This window comes from Anopheles coustani, chromosome 3, assembly GCF_943734705.1.
Source record: "Anopheles coustani chromosome 3, idAnoCousDA_361_x.2, whole genome shotgun sequence".
Taxonomy (NCBI): Eukaryota; Metazoa; Arthropoda; class Insecta; order Diptera; family Culicidae; genus Anopheles; species Anopheles coustani.
This window is the reverse complement of record NC_071288.1, coordinates 12,623,347-12,641,814: the sequence shown is the minus strand read 5'-3', so window position 1 is coordinate 12,641,814 and position 18,468 is coordinate 12,623,347. Positions and strand designations below refer to the sequence as shown.

The 18,468-nt window shown below is 46.4% G+C and overlaps 1 protein-coding gene across 4 annotated transcripts in view; it reads right to left on the bottom strand.

The window, feature by feature from the left end:
* LOC131260740 (translational regulator orb2-like) overlaps window positions 1-17,906 on the bottom strand; it is a 40,741-nt gene extending 22,835 nt beyond the window's left edge. For 2 of the 4 annotated variants that reach the window (XM_058262541.1, XM_058262545.1), the window contains exons 1-2: window positions 17,691-17,906; window positions 14,039-15,592 (exon numbers count right to left, since the gene is read on the bottom strand). In XM_058262541.1, coding sequence (XP_058118524.1) covers window positions 14,039-14,056 — 18 coding nt within the window. In that variant the 5' untranslated portion in view covers window positions 14,057-15,592; window positions 17,691-17,906. Of the gene's footprint in view, window positions 1-14,038; window positions 15,593-15,824; window positions 15,881-17,690 lie in introns of those variants that run through there. The other 2 variants (XM_058262543.1, XM_058262544.1) reach the window with 2 other exon arrangements.
* Between the last annotated feature and the right edge of the window lie 562 nt (window positions 17,907-18,468).

The following is an 18,468-nucleotide window of genomic DNA, read 5'->3' as shown; positions in this document are numbered from 1 at the left end:
CAAAATGGCCGCAAAAAGAAGGTTAAAACGATCCCAGTGGTGGGAAAAGGTGAGCCGAAATATCCAAGAGTAGTGAGCCAAAAAAGTGACGCCATACTTGTGGACGCAAAAGAAGCGATGTCGTACGCGGACATTTTGCGTCGTGTGAAGTGCGACCCTGAGCTGAAAAGCTTAGGGGAGAATGTGTATAGGGTGAGGCGCACCCAAAAAAATGAGCTCCTCATTGAGCTGAAGAGAGGGGTGCTTGCATCGGACCTCAAGTGCCAGGAAGCGCTGCAAAGGTCGGTGGGGGACGCTGGGCAGGTAAAAATGCTAAGCCAATCCCAAACCATCGAGTGCCGCAACATCGACGAGGTGACTTCGGCCGAGGATATTGTGGAGGCCCTGAAATCCCAGGTAGGCATTGAGGACACGAATGTGCAGGTGAAGCTGCGCATGGCGTACGGAGGTATGCAAAAGGCCACCATCAAAGTGGCCTCCAGCATTGCTTCCAAGATCCTGGCGGCTGGAAAAATAAGAGTTGGGTGGACCGTATGCCCCCTGCGCTTGGTCCCAAAACCCAAGGAGTGCTTCAAGTGCTGGGGATTAGGTCACCAACAGTGGAGCTGCAAGGGGCCGGATCGTTCGAACACCTGCATGCGGTGTGGAGAAGCTGGCCATCGAGCAGGGGGTTGCAGCAAGGAGCCGAGGTGTGTTCTATGCCCGGCAGATAGGTGCAACCATCGTATGGGAGGACCGGACTGCAAGGCGCGCTCGTAACAGAGAAGCACATGGAGGTGATCCAGCTCAACCTCAACCATTGCGAGGTGGCTCAGCAGGTGTTGTGGCAAACGCTGGTGGAAGAGAGGGTGGATGTGGCGCTGCTATCGGAGCCGTACCAGGTGCCCGTTGATGATCCTAGCTGGGTCGTGGACAAGACGGGAAAGGCAGCGATCCTAGCCGGGGGTAGGTACCCTATCCAGAGTGTCGACTGCAGTGAGCACGAGGGGTTTGTCGTAGCCACGGTTAACTCTGTCGTGTGCTGCAGTGTTTACGCTCCCCCTAGCTGGCCGGTCGTGAAATTCGAGGAGTTCCTGGACAAGCTGTCGATGGAGCTAGCTGGTAGAGGAGCAGTGGTCGTCGGGGGCGACTTCAATGCTTGGTCGCTGGAATGGGGTAGCAACTCCACAAACCAGCGAGGAACGAGTGTTGCAGAGTGCTTCGCGATGCTGGATCTGCAGCTGCTCAACGACGGCGAAACAAGTACTTTTCGGAGAAATGGCAGGTCATCTATAGTGGACGTGACCTTCTGCAGTCAACGGCTGGCAACAGGAGCAGATTGGAGAGTGCTAGAGGACGACACCCTCAGTGACCACCAAGCCATTCGCTTCTCGGTGGGACATACTCGTGGTCCACCAGAAAGCGGATATGGGGTCACGGGAGGATGGAGGACGCAGTGCTTCCACTCAGACACGTTCCTGGCGGCTCTAAGCCTCGGGGGCTTTGGCATCGCACCAACCAGTGCCGCTAAACTGGTAGACGTCCTATCGGACGCGTGTGATGCCACAATGCCGAGGAGGAGGCCATCCAACTCGAAACGTCGGCCGAAGTACTGGTGGAACCAAGCCATCAAGGAGCTAAGGACGGCGTGCACCACGGCCCGTAGGAAACAGCTGAGAGCCCGCTCCGAAGTGCGTCGGGAGGAGCTGAAGCTGGTGTACCAAGCTGCCAGATCGGCCCTGAAAAGGGAGATCAAAGCCAGCAAAAGGCGGTGCTTCCTCGACCTCTGTCGCGAAGCCGAGAGAAATGTGTGGGGCAACGCGTACAGGGTCGTTATGGATAAACTGAAGGGCCAGCACCCGCCGGAAAGGTGCCCAACCAGACTTCGTGCTATCATAGAGGAGCTGTTTCCACAGCACGATCTCACGACTCGTGTCCTATCGTCGTCACCAGCTGATGAGCTGTCTGCGGGGGTAGTGCCGGTGACCATCGAGGAGTTGCTGGACGCGGTTAGGCTGCTGAAGCTGGACAAAGCTCCGGGACCGGACGGAATTCCGAATGTGGCGCTGAAAGCTGCGGTGCAGGCGTATCCGGAAGTGTTCAGGGAGTCGTTTCAGCGGCTGCTGGAAACGGGAGAGTTCCCGGCTATATGGAAGAGGCAGAAGTTAGTGCTTCTGCCGAAGCCAGGGAAAGGCATGGGCGGCCCTCCTTCATTCAGACCTCTGGGGCTGCTGGACACAACCGGTAAGCTGCTGGAGAGAGTCATATTGAACCGCCTCAGCGTTTGCACTGAGGGTCAAAATGGACTCTCCGACCGGCAGTTCGGCTTCCGCAAGAAGAGATCAACGGTGGACGCAATCCTTGCGGTAGTGGGGAAGGCGAGAGCAGCGTACGAGAAGAAGAGGACGGGAGATCGTTGCTGCGGAATCGTCACCATCGACGTTAAGAACGCTTTTAACAGTGCCAGCTGGGACGCGATCGGTTTAGCTCTGCGCAGGCACAACGTACCCGAGTACCTGTGCAGGATCCTCGCGAGCTACCTCAGCCAGCGTCGCCTAGTCTACGACTCAGAGCGGGGCCAGGAGTCCATGGCCATAACTGCAGGTGTTCCACAGGGCTCCATTCTGGGGCCTACCCTATGGAACATTATGTACGACGGGCTGCTGGAACTCGACCTCCCCAAAGGTGCAGAACTCATTGGCTTCGCCGATGACATCGCCTTGACTGTACTTGGGGAGGACGCAGCCGAAGTGGAGATCCTTGCGGCCGAGGCCTGTAGTAGGATTGAGTCGTGGATGAGGCAGCACAGGCTCGGGATTGCTCACCACAAAACCGAGTATCTACTGGTGAGCAGCCACAAGCAGAGGCAGTCTTCGTCTATCTGGATGGGTGATTCCCAGATCATCGCTCAGCGGCAGCTGAAGTACCTGGGAGTGATGCTGGACGACCGGCTTTCCTTCAAGGCACACGTCGAGTATGCCTGTGAGAGGGCAACGCGATCTGCAGCAGCTATCTCGCGCATCATGTTGAACACCGCAGGACCCAGAAGCAGTAAACGCCGCCTTCTAGCGACGGTGGCTACGTCGGCGTTACGGTACGCGGCACCAGTGTGGGCAGACGCCCTGAGCGCCACAACGTACCAGGAGAGGTTCGGAAGGGTGCATAGGTTACTTGCTATACGGGTAAGCTGTGCATACCGGACGATATCCTTGGATGCAGTCGCGGTGATCGCAGGGATGGTGCCCACGTGGTTGTTGGTGGAGGAAGACGCGGAGTGCTATCGACGGAAGGCGGCAGGAGGTGGCAGCTCCAGTGCGGTGAGATCAGCGGTTCAGCAGGAGACGATGCGGAAGTGGCAAAGCAGATGGGACAGTTCTGGCAGGGGACGATGGACACACACCCTTATCCCAGACCTCGCGTCGTGGGTAGGGAGAAAACACGGAGAGATTGACTTTTACATCACGCAGTTTCTCTCCGGTCATGGGTGCTTCAAGTCCTACCTGCATCGGTTCAATCATGCCAGCGCCCCGTGGTGTTCCTGGTGCAGCAAGATGGTGGAGGACGCAGAACATGTCCTGTTTGTTTGTCCGCGTTTCCGCGTGGAACGCGTCGAGATGGTGCAGAGCTGCAGAGTGGTGCTGACGGCGAGAAACCTCACGCAAGTGATGTGTGCTTCGGAGGAAAACTGGGTGGCAGTTGGTGCTGGAATGCGGACGATTGCGACGAAGCTGCAGATAAGGTGGAGAGAGGAGCAGAGGCAGGCCCGTGTTGGGCATTGACGACGGATTGGAGCCACTGACCAATCGCTAGCCGTGTGCGGGAGCACAACCCCCCCTGGAAGTAAAGCCTTGCGGCAGTTCCCAGGGGATGTGGTCGAGGAGAGGTTTTAGTGGGTAAAAGCCCCACACTACCCTAGTGTGTGGGGTGTCTTACTGAAGATTTCCTCTTCGCGTAACAAATTAAAAAAAAAAAAAAAAAAAAAACACACACACACACACGGCTGGCAAAGCGCTGAGGGATGAGCCGCCGGATGATTGTGCTCTGCTGCAAGGACCTAGCCAGCCTTTTCCTGCGAGCTCTCTCTTCCACCTCACTTCCACTTCGGGGCAGAACGAGAGCGGCATAGTTAAGCAGCCTACTTTCGGTGTTTCTGCACGTCTCTTGATCACCGCCCCTCCCTCTCTCATCCCACCTCCGGCAACAACCACCGCCAGGGTTTCGGATGCTAAACCCGTCGGAATGGTCGCTGCGTATGTCGCGTGCATGTAAAGCTGGAAAAAAGGACGCACGCAGCGGCGCAACAAAACAACGCAGCATCAAATGAGGCGCCACAATGTCATTCCAATGTTCTCTACCGGCCCACCCAGGACCCACCTCACCGGAAGCCGCCTCTACCGACCGACCGGGAAAAGGATGTTCTCACGCAGCCTTTCTCAGCAGCCAAAGCACCATGCAGATGCCCGTTGCTTGGTAGTGGATCGGCCGATTCGCATAAATTTACCCGCGCCGACGACGGAACGGGGCAAGCATCGGCACAGGAAGTGACAGATTTTGCGTACGGGTTGGGAAATCCGCTTCGTTATTTTAACACCAGAGTGTTTTTTAGAAAATGTTCACGAGTTTATTAAACATTGAAGGTAAAATAAAAATGGTTGAGTTGTTAGACAATGTATTTCCTTTAAGTGGAAAATAAAATGGTCGTTTTACTTTGAGGGAGCAAAAACGGTGAAGCCCCTGGGCAAACTACTTTTGCTTTCTTTGACCAACGACTCGAGTGCGAAAGCACATCTCGAAATACGTATATGAAACCTAGAACAAAAAAAACCCTCAATGTAACCCTGTACATCAACACCGGCAAGAGTCGTACAGGAGGGCGAAGAGGAGGGGCGAAGGGACATGACAGATATAGAAAGAGAAAGGGCCAAACGTGCTTCTGTACATGTTTTTGTTTTTTCCCCCGGTTTCGTATTTGCTGAAGCGACGACAATGGTGTGTGTCCTTGTGGAAAAGTTGCCGAAAATGCCGTAAAAGTCCAATCACGACACGACCTATACACTACAGCATCGTTCTTATGCTCATATTCCCCGCATCCCTCCTCCTCCCCCCCCAACGTTTCCCGTCTAATGCCACCCGTTTTCGGTCTCGAAACTTTCGTCGCAACCGAAGCAAATCTAAGAAACGGCCATGTCGCGACGGCCCGGACAGCTTCACCAAACAGCTGAGGGGACTTTCGACACACACACGCACGCACACAGACACACTGCAACTTTGGTTGAAGAGAACGATCTCGAAACGCATGGGCAGGGCGCGACACAAATGAAACAATCCTAGCGCGAGCGGACGAGTGTGAAATTGAAATGAGCTTCCATGCAAATGTTTAATACTCTGCACGACAGCAAATTGCCGGATTAAAACGTTCGAAGCCAGTACTACTGCAACAAATTGAAATGCCAAACGACTTACTTAACTTACCGGCTTTTCCGAGTGTGGTGACCACCAAACTAGTGTGATTATTTAGACTGTTTTATGCGCCGAGAAACCCTCGAGTGGGATAACATTGCTCGAAGGAAGAAGCAGGTCTTTTTAAGTTACAACGTTTCGAGACGAATAGCTGGATACGTAATCACTTAACATAATGCAGAAAAAAATATTCCAGGAAGAACGCAAACCCACTAACTCAGGATTAAGTTCTCTTTACAATTTTCGATTAAATAGCTCTTTTTACATCCTCTTTTTTTCCTTCCGATTATAAGGTGCACGCGTTGGCTTTGAGCAGGGGTCGGTACACGATTATAGAAGGGCCAGATGATCAAAGAGAAACCGAACGGGAGGGTCAGATACCTTAAGCGATGATTTAATGTTTCTAAAGTAATACTTATCTCTTTTGAATGGAGTATCTACTTTCTAAATAGTAAGGTTACAAAAAGAGTGAAATAAGCAAACATATTTGAATTTTTATCGTTGAACTTTTTTTAATCATTTTCATTCTCGTTGAATTCTGATCAACATATACATTTTGATATATTGTACTGTTAATTGCTTTTTTAAATTGTACTTGAAATTGTACACAAATTACTCAAAAATATCTTAGTTTTACTGGCGTACTCTCTGAGTATCTAAAATAACTCAGTTTCGATGGGTTTTCAATATTGTGAGCCTTATTGTAGTTCGAAATGGGTATGCAAATTGTATTCCTTGAATGTAGCTATTTTGGATGCAAAGTAAACGAGTTATTGCCGTCGGATTTTGGACGAGACAACAACTCGTCCAACAATTTTAACCTTCGTTTTGGGGAAAAAATAAGTATGAAGCACTAACATTTTATTACAGGCCATACAATATCAGTTGGTGCGCCGGACTTTGGCGACCCCTGGGTTAGAGAACAGGATGGTACACATTCTGGCGTGGTTGAGGGAAACGAAACTACACGAGCTATGATGACACGGGCAACACATCATTAAAAAAAAATATGTGCCGCAAGACAATGAAAGATGTTTCAACGTTTACCGTCCATCTTATGCCCGAGTGTTTACGTCAGAAGAACAAGAAAAAAAACCCTCCCGAACCGGAAAATGTCAGAGTAAATCAACTTAAGGCGATGCTTTTAACGACAAACCGGATGTTTTATTTAAAGTAGAAGAAAAACCAATGGGGAAGATTGTCAACCGGTGGCCATCGCCACTAACGGCTTGGTTTCTATCAACCGGTCACTCTGGGAAAATTTGTATTTTGTACGAGATTGTTTGTGGCGCAATGGAGGCGCCTGGTTGTTTGTACCAAAAGGCAATGAGAATCTCTAAAGAATTAAATTGGTTGTTAACTGACTGGGGAATTAAACACTCTAAACGTAAACATTCACTCAGGTCGGTAAAAAGAGCAGATGAGTAAAATGAAAGGTTCGAGCAGTTTTTTATTCGTTATTATAAATTATTTTCATCAAATTAATCCAGGCATTCACCCAAAAACGTCGCAACTATCATGTAAAGGTAAAACGAGGTACGTTTCTCGTTGCCAGATTCCCATTGGAGACTCCTAGAAGATAGTTGCACATATCTGCCACGCCCAACGTTCATCTACGCCAAACTTCAAGGCGGTACTTTCAGCACGGCGTACAAACAGGAACCGCTTTCTATGGCATTTTCCTCTGTGCTTATCTGCACCAAACCAAGCGGCACAATGCGATGTTCTTAACCGCGTGCCAAGTGGAACGTGTAAAATTGACACAACTATCCTCTCGCTTCTAAACAACGCGATTTTTGCCGTACGCTCGCTTCCTTGAGTCGGCGGTTTAGGGCGCAACTGTGGCGCTTATTCAGTTCTTTTATTCACAAGACAAGCTGCTTGCAAACGACACCGTGTGTATAGAGAAAAGTAAAAGCGAAACAATCGTAAATAGTCCTCCGCTCCCGTATCATCCTTCCATTCCGTGTATCCAGCCTTGACTCCCGCCAGGTGAAGGCATTACCGGGACAAGAGGAACACACTGATTGCCTCCGACTTACCTGCCTTTGAACGCTCCCCAGTCGAAGTCCCCATTCCCGTGCGTATTCGGTAGGCATAAGGAACAACTTAGTTTTCCTACACCAGTGAAATGCGCATGCATCACATATGGGGCGCGTTTTCTCCCGTCAACGCTATCGCACTGCACAACGGTGGGGAAACTATTCCAATACCACTGGGGGGAACGGGGAGAACGCTTTTCTCCGGCCCAGCGGCTCTGTTTCCTGATGTTGGGAAAGCAGGGAGAACAGAGGGGCTAAAGAAAGGGATAGACACACACACACACACACACACACACACACACACACACACACATATATGTATATATAAAAAAGGCAACTGGGGAAAGAAGGAAAGGGAGTCGTGAGAGCGACACGCTCGAACAAAGCAAAACAGAGCAGAAAGGATGTGCAACAGGATGTTCAACAGTCGGAAACGCGCTGCTTCCCGTTTGCATCCTGTTCAAGGGACGGGCTGGGCTGGTGATATCGTCGATACACTTCCACACTCGGTACCGGCCCGCCCTTGGCTCACCCTTTAGCAGGCCGATTGTCGTCATCTGCAAACGGTTCCTTCGAGCGTTCCCGGAGGGAACCGGCGAGGAGAAGAGAGCTCAAAAATGTGATTGTGAGAAGGTGGGTGAATGGCAGGCCAGAGTGTGAGATTAAAGAGGAAATGCTATCACGGTTTAGTAGAGACTCTGTCAAACACTCACACACTCTATGTATGCAATTGTGTGCAACGTGCAGGGAATAGGACAACCAAATGCAACTTGGTCTTAAAAGCGAGATGGAACACACACACATACCCAGCTCGTTACCTATCTTTGTAGCTGTTCTGTCAGGATCAGGGAGTGGATCATCATGTGTTATGGATTCTTGTAAATCGTAGTCAAACCGCGGTTTGTTAGTGAAATTAAATTAATTATTGTTTAAGTTGCAATTCACTTGCTTTGAGATGCATCCACTTTCCCTTTAATAGCGTTTTCAAACCGATTAGGAAAATTTATAATAGCGGTGTTCTCTGTAAAGAATATAACGAACCAAACAGTAATAAGCAAATGGTTCAATTGTTCAGATGAAGTTATACTCAGACTAGTAGATCCTCTCCAAACATGATTTTGTTGAGATCTATAATCTCATGGCACAAATTACAAACGAAAATATGAGGGCTGTCAAACCTGACGTTTGAATGAGAAAGAATGTTGTGATGGAATAGCTAAACGACTACATTTCGTTAGTAATGTGAATGGTCATTCAACTCTAATTATAGTAGACAAACTGCACTGCTAATGTTATCAGCTACGTCAATTTGAGTATGTTTGAACCTATAAGGTTACTTATGTAATGCAGATACTCTTATTTTCCAAGCAACATTTGTAAGTACATGTAAATGATGTTTCATCTTAGGATCTATGACTTTAAATCACTACGCCGGTACGGTTTCATTTGCGTTCCGTTGCGTTATGCTCTTTGAACTATTGGGAGAAAATTAGTGTTACGGCATTTGGAACGTGTGTTTCTTATCTTGTTCCGATTAAAAGTTGTAACAGGACAATGATCTTACACCGCAATTCTTAGATAGAAAGGGTAAACATTGAAAGGTTATTGCACGACTATTACTGCAATGATCTAGTTTCAGTATTGCCATTCGTCAAACATACATCTCATGTCATTCAACTTCATTCTGCCATACACACACACACACGCTTACATCACGTTGGATGCAAAATTTTCTTCGGAGTCTTCGAAAGGCAAGGACCAACACCCCCGCATGTCCTCCGAACGATGATATCCGATTGACGGAAAGCTTTCCCGACGGTGGCTAGAAGATGCTGGTGCGCTCAAGTTAACCCTCTCCGCCAATATGCAGCCAATTTTCGCCGGAAAATCTCTCCATCCCGGCGACAGACAGCGCTTGCACAACCATGGCGACCGACAGGTTCATTTCCAGACGCGTATCATCGAGCTGTCAGCTGTGACTAAGGGAAATGAAAGTCCGGCAGGTGTATGATGCCCTAACCGTCACAGGAGGGTGGTGAGGGCTCTGTATCCTTTTTCCTGCTCCTGGGCACAATCGCCTGTGACTGGTGAGAATATTTCTACTAACTGAATAAACGGTGCTGCGAACAGTGCGTCCACTTTGCTTTCCATCCCTGGGACGGTTTCAACGCCGCATAATTGTCGAGGACTGCCTGAATAGATGGCTCAGGGTGATGTCCAATCCTACTACTCATCATCTATACTACCTTAACTCGGCAACATGTTCCATTACCACTCGATTACGTGTAGGGAGTTGTAGCTGCGACCAGCAAGTATTACTCGAGTGTAGTATTTGTTGCGTAGGACGGTAGGGTAAATTTACACATACCCCCGACCACAACCGGACAGTCGAAGCCAGACGTGTAGGTGGCACAATAATACCCATGCATTTATGATAACAACTTTATGGGACACAATTTACACCATTTCCCATCAGGAATCGTACAACACAACCGGCATCAACCGAAAGGGTGGTAAGACGAGATTGTATAGTTGTGTTGTGTGGGTGAAACTTATCTCCATGAGGACACAGCACGTATCCGCAAACGTTTCTCATCTGCCATATGAGCTTATGACGTAATACCGTTGCCATTTGTGAAGTCTGGAGTAATCTGGAGTTAGCCTAAGGCAAGGCTTGAAAAAAACAAGATCATAAAAATATTTTCATTGAAGTACTTAAACACTTATGATTTAAAACACAAATTAAATCAAAACTTAACCAAATGACTTTCCGTATACTAGCGACTAGCTTTCATTGCATACACTTCCACAACCCGGAAGCTATCCCACTAAACATCCTGTTCCCTTTTGGAAAAGGGATTTAAGAAGCATATGAAGGCAAAATAAAAATAATAGAAAATACTCTGATATGTTGCATTCACATTCTCACTCACCAATCGGCTCCCGTCGGGGAACTGGGTGGATTAACAGTAGTGTGAACAGTAGTTTTCCTTTCTCAATACTAAATCCACCACTCGATGACGGGAGAGGGGATTGTCGGGGTGCAGGATAATAGTTTTTCTCGATACTTTTGTGTGGTTCCGGAGGAAAATGCATCCATGGGAAATGCACGCCAACCTGCATCCATCGGTCGCGACGTACCGCTCGGAAAAAAAAGTGTAATCCATTTCCCCGCTCTGGCCAGAGTGACGATTGCGCCGACATGAATCATTTTAATTCGCATATGACAGACGTTCGACGGCTGCCGGAAGCAGTCATTCATTCCAATCGGCGAACAACGCAGGTGGCAATATGTATTTTTATTTGCTGTTGCAAAAGCAATACCACTTGTGAGCTGCTTGTGGAAGTAAATCCTCTTCGTTTGCAATATACATACAAGCAATATCATCTGTTTAAAATCAATGAATAATAAATAGTTAAACAAGCAAATGAAGCGGAATGAATTGATTTTGGAAGTGCATCCAGCAACAGCTATACAAATTTTAATTAATTTTTATTTCGCAGGAAAATTACCTCTAAAGTATATCATTTTACTTTATCTTAAGCCAATTGTTTGAGGAAAAATCATTCTTACCATAGTCAAACCGCATAATGTACTAATACTTTCCAACGCTCAGATTGGAGAAAAAAGAAAATGTTATTACACTCCACCACGTGATAACTGAAGCAACAAAGTTCATGCCACTTTCTCCGCAAATGTTATTGCAGTCACGACCTGTTTGTCCTCAATTACAAACCCGTCTGCCATCGCTATTTTCCGGATTTCATGTAACGGAATTTGTAACTTCCTCCAGCGATAGGTGTGGTTCCGGGAAACGAAAGTTTTTATCACCCGAACGGTATGTCCTGCGTGTACCAGATGGTTCAGCGGGTAACGGGAAACTTAACTTTCACATCAAACTGAACTTGGAAGGGGGCCGTTGTATATTTAATTTTATTGACATTAATATTTGTGATACAACCCCCCCACATGGCAAATCGAGTGCAGTTTAATTACGAGGGTGTTAAAACAAGATCGTTGTAATTCACATGCCGTTGCGCGTCGGATGCGGCGGAAAGACTAACTTTTACTTTAGCCTGTAGTTCGTTGACGCGCTGGCAGTGACACACACACACACAGACACATCCATGGACATCATAGTTGGACACCTTAGGATAGGCTTAGTTATCAAAAATAGGTATAAACATATTTTGTTTGTTGGGTTTTTATGGAGAACTAAACGAGTCTTTGAAATAAAATAAAACAAATCCATAAAATCCAATCACGAAAGGAAATAACAAACAAAACTAGTTAAAATAAAACATATTTTGACAATGATAAATATGTAAAATAAAAAAATATCTCACAATTTATTCAATGTTACTACATTTAAAAATTTGAAACGTATATCATCGGCGCTCTCGCATCGAGTATGTATCAAATATAAGACTTTATGTTTGTTTTAAGAGAAAAAATGTATTTATTGTGTATGAACAGACTTTATGTTTGTTTTAAGAGAAAAAATGTATTTATTCTATAAATGTACACACTGTTCCAGCCTTCGTGCCTTTTTTATAAATTTCAACTCTATATATCTAAGCTCTCAAAAAGCCGTAAAACAACAAGATCATCGACCGATTTCTATCAGGTGATAGGTTATTTTCCTTCCGTCCGGAAAAAAGAGAAAGACACAAAGTGTTGGGTGAGGCTAAAAAACAGGTCTTGGTGAAGCCACCATCAGCAATCCACGGGTCACGACGCCATTCGAAGGCATCCCCCCATAAAAAATGCGTGCTCGCGCTTGCTTCCACGACGAAACTGTGGCGAACAGCGCCGTATGGCTGTGGTTGGCGATGCTTAAAAATTGTAATAAATTTTACGCTCAACGGAGTGTTCCGAAAATTTACCGAAAACAAAAAGTCCAAAGTGGCGACCACAATAATATCGCACAACATCTCTGTTTCCCCCGTGCTAGCAGGGGTTACAAAGAAGCTAATGCCTTTGGAAGCTTTAAAAAAAACTGATCAAGTGCACGCTCGTCGTATTTGTGTGAATTATTTGCGAAATCGTAGCTTTTTATCGGGGAATGCTATTATAGCGATTGGAACATAGCTTAGTGATGGAAGTTTACTTTAAAAAATTGAATTAGTAAATACCTTTTAAATAGCTTTTCAAAACATCAAAGTTGCAATTTCTTCAGACATTTCCGTAATTTGTATTTAAGTTTTTTTTTAGCCTAGACAGCTCTTTTCTAAACCGCTCGGACGAAGTGACGTGTCAAACGAAATAAGGCACAAACATACAAAGCATCAGCAGATTGCTAGCCAATTAAGTACAATTTTAGGTTTCCGTTTCACACTCTGCAGAAAGCCTCCAAAAGTTGCAGTGCTTCGCCAATTGGGCAACGATTAATTATTATTGTAAAATATACAGCCCCGTCGGTTCGCGGCAAGGTGAACGAGAGCAGAAAAAGCAGGTTCATTACGGTTGTGTACGGTACTTTGGCTTTGCGGACATTGCCGAAAGAAAGTTTAACAGTCACGATGATGATGGTTCACATACAGTCGCTTCAAAGGGTGAATAAATATATGGACTTTTCTCTACAGCAAGTATAGTACATCTTCACGCAAAATGTACAGGTGTCACAGCAAAATTGAACAGGTTTTCAAATTAGAGTGCGGAAAATAAAATAAATTGACAATCATTCTTATACATATAATGGAAGTGAGCAAACACAGTTGTTTTGTATTTCAAAATGAGTCTAGGAGTAGTTATTTTCATCCCTAAAATTTCACATTTTAAGTTGTTTCTATTAGCGGGATGGTAAAAAAGCCCGCAAAAAGTGCGAATTTGGAATTAAGTTTCATCGCTTACAGAGGTTGATGAAAACGGTTTGTTAGTCAGAAACATCCCTCATCTGTACAAAGAAGTTCGTCTTAATTGCCCTAAATAAAAATAGGAGATTATTTTCGATAGTATTGTATTGAATTACGCATGTTTGATCCCCCAAAACCACAGCGATACGTAAAACATCTATATCCAGTGATGTAAACAGTTATACGACCAATCATTCGAGCTCCTTTCGTCAAACCAACAATTCCTTCCGAATTGAAAGCAAATCAAAATCTCACCCGATCATACCACACCCAACCCAAAAAAGGCCAACCTTCCCTAGTCACTATCTGATCGTAATAGGATAAGTGGAAGGATAGTCTGCCTTCCGGTGTACGTAACGACATAGAAAGGAAATATCGTAACCTCCAATATCCTCCCACTTTTCGGTATCCAGTTCTCCCGGTGTCAATGGCGACCAGACGACCCAGATGGGGATCCCGTACGCGAGGAGGATGGAGCATAAATCGTCCCAATACACCCTGGCTCAGCTGATACAGCGACACAGCGTGGGGCCACGTGCCGAGCGAGGGATAATCTGAGTCCACCGTTATGTGCCTTCTGGTGCCAGCGTAGATAAGAGGCACTCGTGGTGGTGGTGGTGAAGGACACTGGAGAAACGGGTTGGACACAAAAGGGATACAAAAGGGCACCGTGCCCAAGAGGGTAGTAAATAAACACTCACCTGTTGCAGGGAAGGCATTCCTCCTTCGGTTCGGGTGTACGTTCGGGTGGCTCGCAAAAGTCCTGCTACTACTGCTGCTGCTCTCCCGGCACGGTCGCCCTTTAGCAGTGTGTTTGTGTGTGTGTTTGGCACTGTCTGCTCCACAGACTCTCGCGGAGTTTTGTAAGCCGTAGTCTCTGGTTTGTCGTTGGTGGTGGAGCTACTACCACCGAGTCGGCGTTCCGTGTGAAGCCGGCCAAAAGGAGAGAGCGATCGTTGGTGTTCGTCTTTCGCCCAAAAACACACGCGATACTCACACACAAACACACACAATCACGAGTCACGAATAAACGGAAGGATGATAACGAACGACGATGCTGCTTCTAGACAACAGGATCCACACTGGATGAAGTACTGCTTCCTCGGCTGGCTTCGTACCGCTTCTACGAACGGCGTTGTCCGCGTGTCCAGCCCAATCCTGCTGTACTAACACAGGCAAACCGGTCCGAATGATGATGCTGCTGGTGCCACAAATGACGATGACAATGATGATGCAGTGCAAAAACCAATCGTCCTGACGTCGTCCGGTGTCAGTAGTATCCGCTGCAAGTGGTGCCGGTTGCTTCCCGTCACTTTCTCGCGCTCGTTCGCTCTATCTCTCCTTCGAATCCTTTCCCAAGCTTCGAGGTTAGGTTGAACACAGCCGCGACTGCATGGTAATACAACCACCACGAGATTATATGACGACCAAAGTGCCAACGCAGCTTCTATTGACGAATTGCTGCGTGCGGGAACACTTCTCCGATGACCTTTAGCCGAGAAGATCCGTGAATTCGTGAATTGTTGCCCACGAATCGCTGCCACTGACGTGTCGTTGAACACTTTCAAACGAACCACAGCGAAATAGCAACCATAGGGAAACGGTGGATGGAAAAGTAAAGCGCAATCACCATGGAAGTCACACTCCCCAGCCTCCTGCTATGTATAGTTCGTACAGGGTACGATTGTTTCCACTGCTCTCCACTAGCGTTATTGCAAAACTTTTCCCTCGGTTTGGTTCAACATTTTTTCCGACATCTCACTGCTGTTGCTTCATTTCATTCTGCCCTTTGTATCCTTCGTTGGTCATATGCTTTACTTGCTGGCTTGCAACGGTGGTTCCACGGGACACACGAGGAGCTACTCCAAGGGCCGCTCGAAGTATACCGATTTCCGGCACTACACAACCGAATACAGACACACGCACACAACACACGGATATGCACACGCACTGCGCGAAATACACCAGCGCCCGGTTATCCAGACCGCACAGGACACAACCGTTCTTCACACAGAATGCTTCTTTTTCGCTTTTGAAATCTCGAGGTGGATGGCAGATGTTCGTAACATTGGAAGAAAATACTTAGAATTTGGTTCGGCTGCAAGTTTCTCGCCTTCTTCTTGTTCGCCAACCCGTGCAGACTTTATTTTAATGTTTCTTTTGGTTTTCTAATTCGTCCATCACCTCCGAAGTTGATGCCAATGATGCGAACCGGTGCGGGTAAATGAATAACACTTTTTACTTCTTTTCACTGGCTAGAAGAACAGAACATCATGTTAAACAATAAGAAAAAAAGCGACCATCAAATGACTAAAGGCTTCCAATGAAATACAAAAATATAAGAGGAAAAAACGAAAAAAAACGGTTCAACATTTAAGGCTATTCAGTTTGAATTGAGATGAAATCGAAACCAATAAAACAGTTAAATAAATTATATTCAGAGAGGCAGCGCAATAGAGTGCATTCAACATTGAAGCCGAATCTCACATTTTGAAACTACTATACACAAGTCTCCTGTTCAAGAACGGTCCGTGTTCCGTGCCACACCAAACTATACTGCGAAGAACGTGGCAGGACGGTGGACTAAAAGGATACGCTGGTACGGTTTGGCCACACAACACTCGTACCATGTCTCGTTTTCGTTCGATAGTGGTCGGCTGCGACAGATAGTTGTTCGAGAGCGAGAGAGCGAGAGATAGAGAGAGAGAGAGAGAGAGAGAAAAGAGAGAGAAAGAGAGAAAGACTGGAACTTGTGCACTTTGGCAACCTAACTTTAAGCTGGAAGGCAATGGCTAGGGATACGAATACCAGCTTCCAAGCGCTTCCTACTACCATCATGCAAGTAAAAGAGGCACTCTTGCAAATGCCACATTTAATAAACTTCCCACTAGAGCTTGCTGGAACTGCACGAGGCTAACGACTGGAAGGGGATATGGGACACAGCGAATACGGTACTCCAGAATGATGATGCCCACCATCGGAAACGTGCTTTTAAAGGTGTTTGTGATGAAGGTATAGCCATTTTTATATCACGTTGCGACACACGTTCGGAGGAAAAGTGTTCCGAAATCTATTTACATGCCCCGGTGCCGGTGGTTCAAAGTTCAAATATTTGGCTTATTTATATACTTTAAAAATGGTGGAAAAAGTGATAGAGAAGAAATGTGAAAACAATTTGTATCCACTTTAGGCAGTACACGGTATTTTAAAATTAAAATAAACCTCTTTTGATATATTGACGAAATTTTCGTGTTGAACTTTGACAAAATTTGAAAAACAAAATCCATTACCAACCAGCGCTAATGGTCAAAAAGTAACAGTTATACAAGGCAAGGTTTTAAAACCGAAAGCTATCAGTTGCCGATAACAATAGGAAACTAACGGAATAGTGTCTGAGAGGACCGATTTTGCAAACAGCGAGGCAGCGTTCCAAAATACGCTATGATACCCTTCGCACCTGTCGCCGGGTTGCTCCATCGCAGCATCCGTGGCATGCAGATCACCTACGCATCTCGTCCTCACACCGGGCGGATAATAGAACACCAATACACCGAGCACTCACGTTTGCTGATTGTACAATAAGGCACCGATGAATAATTGCGAGATGATTACTTGCCTGCCCTATCGGATTTTGACACTCCTCTTTTGAATAGAGGAATCTGCTGTGTACTTTGAAGGGCCGGGTGGAATAGCCGGCCTGCTGTGTCTCGTGCTTTTTCTCACTGTTGCACTGTCATTTTGTATTATAAAAGAAAAAATGAAAAGATTTAGGTAAAGCGAGTCTAGTGGACGAATTTTCCCAGTGGAACGTTTCTACAGCACCACATAGAAGTAATAAAATTGCTTCTGTCAATTGCAGCAGCCGGGCAAAAAGGAAACCCCTTTTCGCGAAAGTGCATCGCCGAATCGTGCTTATCGTACGAGGGCAAAAAACGGGTTCCACACCGACGTTATGTAGGCATGCAGTGGCATCGACCTGTGGTCGGTTCGGTGCTGGTTATCCCAAAAAGCTCGACCGACCGATACACAGATAAACATCGAAACCCTTGTACCACACCCCGCCTGGAAATAAGGCAGACAGTTTACAGACTGTCCGCAAACGACTAAAAATCCATTTGTGCGGTGCTTTTTAGAAAAGAAACTAATATGACTCTGCCTGATCCCTCGAAGTAGAAATTCGTCACCGGCGGATACGTGAGAACTGCCTATCTGCGGCATTGCCGCCGCGGTCCTATGGGATGTGAAGGGGATAACTGCCTCGGAAGGTACCACCTTACGGGCGTTTACAATAGAAAAACGAATGAAAGGGAGTTAAGGACGAATCACAACACAAGAAAAAAGAATATCACTAACTTCTTCACCACCCGACAGCAAAACAGACCGGAAAACGATCCTTTCGCCAACGCCGCCGCCCTTAGAGTCTGTTTGTATGGGTGTTTTTGCATGTACGTGATAAGCGGCACCGTGTTCGAAACGATCACAGAAAGGAGCAGGACACACAGGAGGAAGCAGAACCACTACCAGAGAGTCACAGGTCAAGTCGAAGGCTAACCGATGATGTTACTTCACGGAGCAACAAAATCGAACTGAAGGAATCTGCAACTCGGACCGTTCTGCACGTGCCACCCGGAGATGGCGATGCGTATGATGGAGACCACACGTCTACACACGTGGTAATATACCGCAAGCTGGGAAGGCAGAAAAGGAAAGAGCATCCATACGCAGCGAAGCGTGAAGTAGAGACAGAGAAACTTTGGCCTGAAATTTCGTTTTTGAGTTTCAACGTTTTACTCTTTCGACTTTGTAAAACACCGAAAAAACGAAAGATTCTTTGCTGAAAAAACACATTTGTTAACGAAAATAGATTTCCATAGTTTCTAGTTTCTAAGATAATCAACTCTATGAGAAAAAGAGAGACTACTAAAGTTATCTGTCTTTCTATATCTGTCTTTCGGTAAATGAACTGATCTGAATTTAAACCAAATTTTACATTAAGATTTAAAAATTAAAGTACAGTTTTTAATTCTATCAGCCCTGTTCACCGAAAAACTAGACAACACGTTTATGCGTATTCCATGGAATCAGAAAGTCTTATTTAAATTGATCACGTTTTGCGGTACATTGCTATAAA